General features: G+C 50.6%; 1 protein-coding gene across 3 annotated transcripts in view; it reads left to right on the forward strand.

Moving 5' to 3' along the window:
* Positions 1 to 1,090, forward strand: part of HSP90B1 (heat shock protein 90 beta family member 1) — a 68,364-nt gene extending 67,274 nt beyond the window's left edge. For all 3 annotated transcript variants that reach the window (XM_078776025.1, XM_078776024.1, XM_068112777.2), the window contains exon 19: positions 12 to 1,090. In XM_078776025.1, the coding sequence (XP_078632151.1) occupies positions 12 to 38 (27 nt within the window). In that variant the 3' untranslated portion in view covers positions 39 to 1,090. The remainder of the gene's footprint in view (positions 1 to 11) is intronic.
* The last annotated feature ends 7,173 nt before the right edge of the window (positions 1,091 to 8,263 follow it).

The following is an 8,263-nucleotide window of genomic DNA, read 5'->3' on the forward strand; positions in this document are numbered from 1 at the left end:
CTCTCCTGCAGAAAAGTGAAACGAAAGACGAGCTTTAAATGTACATTTTGTGCTGAATATGTGGCAGTTTCTGAAGGCTGGTCTATTCTGGCACCCGTGGTTTCCGAAACCTCTGTACATTTGGAAGGGGGGATGGATGGTCGGGATAGGGCAGGGTTTGTGTGGAAGGTAATGGAATGGTAGTTTCAGTGATGCTGTGGTCTCATTTAAAGAATTCTGTGGCAGTCATTCACTTCTCAATCTTTCACCTGTTCTTCAGTGGGGTTAAAGTTTTCAAATAAAGATTTTCACAAATATGCCCCCATTTCCCACCCCCTCGACTTGAATAACAATGCACATTATTAATGATGTGGGTTGTAGCCGATCTTTTTATTTTATTGCTTAGTTCTTATGTTTCGGACATGTTTGCCAAAATTTAAATGGTGTTTGCACATGGTGCACAACCGACCAAGAAACATATTAAGACTTAAAATGCCAACATAACTTTGGGCTCACTTAACATGCAGGCAAAACTTTGAACTGAACTGAGAAAAGTTTAAAATGTAATTTCTAACGTGGTGATAGAGAACTGCACCCGTCTAACCCATGCATGTGCCTCCAAAATTCAAATGAAAATAGCACGGTTACGGAGCTCGCTCCTGTCCCTTTTTGTTTGTTTAGCAAGTTAGTCGTTTCACCCAAAATGCCAATGGAAGAAATGTGATTCCTTAAAATATTTTTGAATTGCTTTCCAAACGTTCCAGAATTACTTTCAGAAAAATGGATGATATGATAAAAGATTGTGCAAGGTGAGGTTCGTAAGTTGGAGATAGCAGTACCAAAAAATAAAAAGCAACATCCTGAACTGGTTTCGGCCCAAGACGAAGATAAACAGAGAAATATGTGGGGCCGGGGGATCATCCTTAAACAAAACCTTAAGATCTGAAGAGGCCTTTTCTCTTTGACGTGCTTGCTATCACCAATGCCACGATTAGCAGAAATATCTCCTCTCACTGTTGCATTGCGTCATCATTTATCTGAATGGTATTTCAAAATCTGAATGGTATTTATAAAATAAAACACGGTCCAATGATGTCCATTTTGAATGAAACCTTGCTTCGCTGTTTATCATATTGTTCCTCAATGACCTGACATTTCTGTCAATAAGCTAGTGTATCTGACCAAGGTCGGGCTAGTAACCCCTTGTATATTTATGTATAAAAACGGTACCTATAAAATATTGTTACAGACGCGGTTGTGGATGTTGGTTTACCGAGCGGTTTGGTATGACCGCGTCTGCACAGTTTACCCGATTATACTCGAACGTTGGCCGAGTCGCGCTACGCTAAATCAATTGAGGAAAGGACACAACGGCTGGGTTAAAATGACACGACACCAGGGGTACAGTTCTCAAGACCTCCGGAGGAGGTTATAATATTTCGGAACGTTAGATTACAAGGACGAGAGAGACAGCATAGGAAGGTAGGCACTTAACTACGGTCTTATAGTAGCCCCGACAGACGACAGATAAACGGGACAAGACTGACTCACACCGGGATTGATGGCAAGGAAGGGCAGGTAGTCGAGGCTCAAGGTGCACCTTGGCTCAGGGGCAGAATCGACCCGGTCCGGTCCAGAGATGCGGGAGGTCTCTCAGCGCTCGGAGGTGGCGACTGGTTCTCTTCACTTCAAGCTCGGGGCGCATCTGACGTCACGTCCGGTAAGTCGCTGCGTATATCCGGCGGGGAGTGACACGCCCTCGGCTCGTTAGCTCCGCCCCAGATGGAATCGGCCCGTTGCTTCTGATTGGGTGCGGGGGGTTACCGGGCTCCGCCCTTGACGAGGGGCCGATAGGCAGCCCCTTCGTGGTAACCCCGTCGGCGCACATGGGCAATGGCGGCTAACCGAGCCGGAGTGAGGACGCACACTCCCCACGCGCTGTTGTTGTTGTTGTTTCATGGGGAAGATGGGAGGAGGTATGGGGAGGTCCTAAACTCACTACTGGTGCCATACAATCACATTCTGGTGCAACGAAGAGTCAGAATTAATGGAAACGAGTCCTTAACTGACATAGACTAAGAATAACTAGCCAGAGGTCCTATAGTTGTCTACGTGAGATGCGGTGAACCTGGGCACGACATTTAATGGGGGAAAAAGGGGAAGGTCGGTTCTACAGTGTTGTTTACAGACAATGGGACTAGGGAATGGGGGATTGGGGATAGTTGGGGAGTATTGGGGAAATAGGGGAATATTTACAAGCGGATATGGAGGCCAAATCCCATATCCGCAACATTGCACCCTCCTCTACCCTCGGGGCGTCCCGACCCGATAAATTTTTACCTATTTTAGTGTGGCACTCAGATGTAGTTCCCTCTACTATTAACTCTACCCTGAGTGCGACAGTTTTACAGATATTCACAAATGAGTAAATATGTCCCCCTGCGACGTTGCACCCTTCTCCTCACAGAAACACACCCACAGGATAATCGAATCGCGGAAAGAATTCGCAAACTAAACATACAGCCGGTAGGGAGCATTATTTACAAGACTACGCTGATATTTACACTACGATCCAGGACCTGTTTTTGGAGGAACACATGCAGATGTTATGCATAGAGGGAGCACGCATGCCAGCATCGATACACCAACCCACGAGTGCTCTGTGGCCTTACGGCCTTTAATAATGTGCAGAGCACCCCTTCCAAGCACCAAAAGCACCACCCCATCATGTACAGTCAGCACCATCCGGTGCACCAATAAAGTGTCTATAAATCACCGGTGGTGTCGCAGCCGGCCGATGTTCTGCCGCTGGTCTTGCCTTCGTGTGGTGCACTTGGTGTTCCGGCTTCTTTAAAAATAAAGAAAGGCGCCAACCGCGTCCATTTCTTTATTGTGGCCGTCAGGGGGCAAACTATTAGTGGTTCACCTGTATGGCATAGGTGCCACGTTGACCCATAGGTCCATCCATGGGTGGTGCTTGCCCGCAAAAGAACTGCGGTCCATTGTGGGTGGCCACCAAAATTGCGGTCCATATGGTGTATCGATCCCGGCAGCAAGCAGCGAAAGTGCAGGCCCACAACTGCGGAGCCAGCACCTCTCTCTCCTCTCTCTCTGCCCCAAAGCCAGATCCTCGGAGGTGGGAGACAAAAGAAGAAGACAAGTGAGTAAGGTGGTAAGGGCGCAAAAGTGCACGCAATACAAGATGATGCACACTGGGGGCACATGGGAACCAGGTGAGACAGGTACGTTCCTACCGTACACCCCCCCCCCCCCACCAGGTAACCTACATGGCCCCTCCCTTACCCCTTACTGTATCCACAAAACACAACACTACCCATAAACATCTACTTTACAAATCAACAAACGTCCCTACTGTCTTCCCCGTTCCTCCCATATACCAAATTCGTCTTCTCTCCCTCCTAACCAATCAAATTTGCCATTTTCAACTCTCATCAAAATTTGCCATCACCAATTCATCATCAGTCCCTCCTAGGGAGGGAGAGATGGAATCACCCCAATGTCTCATCCACGTCGTGATGCGTCTCACAAATCCAACAGCAATCCTTACTTCCTGCAACACAAAACAAAGAAAACACAGGTGTGGAGTCATCATCATCACCACAGGTAAGTAGCTGCGTATGGTGCGACAGGTTCATCAATCCTAACTATTTCCTAAATGACTTTAACAACTTTACATTACCCGGGGTCTTTCTCCTGCCAAACCATTGGCCCTCTTACACTATGGGTTCTAAAAACCAATTCCCATTGACGAAACTGTGGTGCTTTTCAATTTGGGGTCTCACTCCCCCGATTCATCTCCCGGTGCCCTCGCACAATTTCTGGGCTGTGGCGTGTACCTCTCCCAGCGGGTCTACCCACCTGCACACCTCCACCACTGCAGTTGCCTCCGAGCTTACCTGCTCCTTACCCTAACCTAACTACCTGGGGAAGGCCCTCTGGCGCTCTCCCCACTCGGTGCCCTCTCTGGCACTGGGCTACCCGGGTCCATCCTCCGGATCCTCGGGCCCCATCCACAACTCTACCGGCTCCCAGAGCCCACCTGCGGCCTCACCTGGCCGACATCCTCACAGTGGTGGAGTGCCCAAACCAACTACACACACTAACAGGCTACACGCCCAGCCATTTCCACAACACTAATGCACCCATCCACAATACCATTCTGCAACCGCACCACAAATGCCAATATCCAACCACAATTTACCTATACCCTCTACCTAACACTTACACTACCCGCCCCGGGTACTCGTGAAAGGGGTCCACTCTTCCCCCATCCACACCTTCGCACCATGCACACCACTCCGTACCACTTACTCCAACTCTCTCCACACCACTCATTCTCTGCTCCATATATTCCACACACCTGTACTTGCACACCTGTGCTCTCACACCTGGTGCCACCTGCACCCTTCTCTCCCCAAGCGCATTCGCGCTGATCCACAACACTCACTGCTCCACACTGCTCCACACACCTGTTCAGTTGCACACCTGTGCAATCACACCTGTTCAATCACACCTGTTCAATCCTCACACACACGGCATCATCTCAGCTAACTACTCCCCTCTGAAACTTGCGCTTCCCTGTCGTCCCTTTAAACTATTGCGCTCCCTCGTCATTATCATCCATACTAATCTACCTGCGTCCCCACTACAGGTATCAGTCACTAACTAAACTTAACGTTACCTAATGTCATCTTCGCTAGATCCCTACACACAATATAACCTAACCCACCCGGGCTAGTTTTCACTGCCATACACCCCATAAACTATAGCGCATTTGCCCCACATGGGAAGGGTGGCAGAGTTGCCATCCCACCACATCGGGCATCTCCCACTACCAATTTCGCTCGTCAAATTTCAACAAATCAAAAATTTGCCAATCACCACCCATCATCTGCCAATCATTACTGCCAATCCTTTGCCAATCATCAAATTTTGTTTTTTTCTAATTTTGGGTCCAAAACACTAACCTCATCACACGGTCTACTTACTAATGCCTCTCGGTGCGCCAATTCCTGTCCAAAGCCCGGCTTCGTAAAGCCAAGCCATGAATGCGGGTTGTTTGGTGCCAGCGGCTGGATACGTCCCGCATTCGGTGCAGGGAAGGAGGTTTACCCGGGCCGAGATCCCACGCACCTTCTCGGCACGGAGCCATCCCATGGCTCGATCTCGACCCGCCGGAATGCCTCAACAAAAAGTGGTCGCCATGACGACCCTTCCTATCCAGCCGCCCGCTCCGCCTAGTGGAGCACGGACGCGGCCGTTCAAAGCGAGGCCCAGCACGCACCGAGGGCCCGATTCGGCTAAAAGTCGCTCTAACCTCTAACCCGGTTACCTTCGATGCCTCACCTGCATGCTTACACCCCGCAGCCCGTTCCTTGCTCACACATCCAGCCGTTTCCATGCTCGTACCTTTCCTTACACACCCAGGTACCCTCATTCCACTCACAGCCTTGGTCACACACCTGACCACCGAACACTTTGGCACACATTCGTTGGTCGCACACCTCACCAACACACCTCTTCGCGCCCCCTCCTCGGTCACCTCCTCTGTGACGATCACAGGTGTGCTCTCATTCGCACACCCAACCACGTGCCTCACTACCAATTCCAGCGTGCATTCCCACTCACGCTCTACCATTCCAGGTGTGCATCCTTCCATTCCAGGTGTCCATCCTCGCTCACCTATCACAACCAACTCACGCTCCTTGTCACTCTCACTCCTCTCACCACCACTCTTGACAACGCACTCACCCTTACTCCCGACAGCGCACTCTTTCCCCATGCACCTGTCCGTTACACACCTTTCTTGCGCACTCTCCCGTTACACCCTCTGTAACACTCACCACAGGTGGACACACTTCCTTACTTTTGACAGCGCCCTCTTTCCTCATGCACCTGTCCGTCACACACCTTTCTCGCGCACACTCTTGCGCACACTCTCCCGTCACACCCTCTGTAACACTCACCACAGGCGTGCATTCTTCCTTGCCTTTGACAGCGCACTCTTTCCCCATGCACCTGTCCGTCACACACCTTTCTCGCGCACACTCTTGCGCACACTCTCCCGTCACACCCTCTGTAACACTTACCACACCGCGCTTCCATGTGCTCCCTCGCACACGCGCTACGACCGACTCACTCTCGCCAGCACCCTCACTCCTTGGCACGCACTTTTTCCTCACACACCCCAGAATCGGACTTTCTTGCACACCTCCTTTTTCGCACACCAGACCTGTCGCACACTTCACCAACGGCCTCTCACGAACACCCGGGTCTATCTCGACCCCCAAGCTTATTAAATCCCCTGGCGCATCATACGCACGACCATATTGGTCACCACTTACACCGGGTCCTCTTCCTCTTCGCTTCTCCTCCATCACCTGCGAATCCCTCATCCGGTTAATGAGCACATCATCACGATCCAAACACAGACTTTGGACCAATTCTTTTATCTCCTCTTTTATCTCTTTCTTATCCCCTCTCCGTCGCTTCTTAATTTCGCTCACCCCTTCTTCCACTTCTTCTAATTTCTGCTTCACCTCTTTTATTCCCCGGTACGTCTCCTCAAGCTCGTCCTCCAAGGCTACCTTGACCGTTTCCATGTGCGTCCTCACCTGCCGGTCCTTCGTCTCCATTACCTCTATCACCTCGTCCAACCTCGTTGTCAGTCCCTCACGTACCATCTGACATTCCCTCTTCGTCGCTATCAAGTCGTCTTTTAGTTCTTTCTGTGTCGCTTTTAACCCTCCTAATACCGCAGTGTTCCTTTGAACCTGCTCCGTTAGTCCTTTTTGTCCCTCCGTCAGCTGTTCCACCTCCTGCGTCAGTTCCTCTATGCCCCCTTGTAACTTTACAGTCCCCTTTCTCACCTCCTTCTCCATGTGCTCCTTACAGTGCCTCACCTCCTCGCGCACTCCTCCGACCTCCTCACTCACACCTCTTCTGATCTCCTCTCCCATCACTTGCATCTCCTGCCCAGATGCCACCCTCATCTGCTCCATTTCCTCCCTGTGAGCATCCAGTTTGGTTTCTACCCCCATTCTGACCCCCTCTATCCGCTGCTCCATTTGTTTAACTTCCCTTTCCGCTTGGTCCCTCATGTCCCTCAATTTGCCTTCCATACTGTTTTCTAACCCCATTAACCCATTTTTCACCCCCTCTAACTGATTCTCCTGGGCAGCCATTCTGTTTTCCACCCCCGTTAACCCATTCTTTACCTCTTTTATCCCGTTGTCTAACCCCTCAAAATTATTGTCTAACTTCTCACCGGTACCCCTCGCTTCGTCCCTCATTACCCCCATTTGGTTTCCCATTACCCCCATTTTTGCTTCTAGCCTCTCCATAAGGGCCCCCATTTGCAACATAAAAAGGTTCGAATCCACCTGCGGCGCTACCACGGTCGCGGGCGTGGTCGCCGTGGCCATCTGCGAGGCGCCATTTTGCGCGCCCGCTACCTCGTGCGTGACGGTGCTATTTTGCGAATCTGCTACCCTCACTGCTTCGCTCTCCTCTTGTCCCTCAATTTGGTCCTGGATCGACCCTGCCTCACTCTCTACCGGAACCCAGCCGTCTTGGTCTGCCATAGCGCGACTTTCAAAATTCGGGTTTTTATTTTCGTAAAACAAAATCAAATTTCGCCGTTATAATTTCGAGCGCGTGAAACGCGCTCCGCATCGAATCCCACTTCCCGACACCAAATTGTTACACTAATGGTACAATTGGTGTTCCAAAATTTGGGCCTAACAAATTTAGTCCCAGGTCCGAATCCAACTCCTCGACACCAAATGTTACAGACGCGGTTGTGGATGTTGGTTTACCGAGCGGTTTGGTATGACCGCGTCTGCACAGTTTACCCGATTATACTCGAACGTTGGCCGAGTCGCGCTACGCTAAATCAATTGAGGAAAGGACACAACGGCTGGGTTAAAATGACACGACACCAGGGGTACAGTTCTCAAGACCTCCGGAGGAGGTTATAATATTTCGGAACGTTAGATTACAAGGACGAGAGAGACAGCATAGGAAGGTCGGCACTTAACTACGGTCTTATAGTAGCCCCGACAGACGACAGATAAACGGGACAAGACTGACTCACACCGGGATTGATGGCAAGGAAGGGCAGGTAGTCGAGGCTCAAGGTGCACCTTGGCTCAGGGGCAGAATCGACCCGGTCCGGTCCAGAGATGCGGGAGGTCTCTCAGCGCTCAGAGGTGGCGACTGGTTCTCTTCACTTCAAGCTCGGGGCGCATCTGACGTCACGTCC

This window comes from Myxine glutinosa, chromosome 4, assembly GCF_964187855.1.
Source record: "Myxine glutinosa chromosome 4, kmMyxGlut1.1, whole genome shotgun sequence".
Lineage (NCBI taxonomy): Eukaryota > Metazoa > Chordata > Myxini > Myxiniformes > Myxinidae > Myxine > Myxine glutinosa.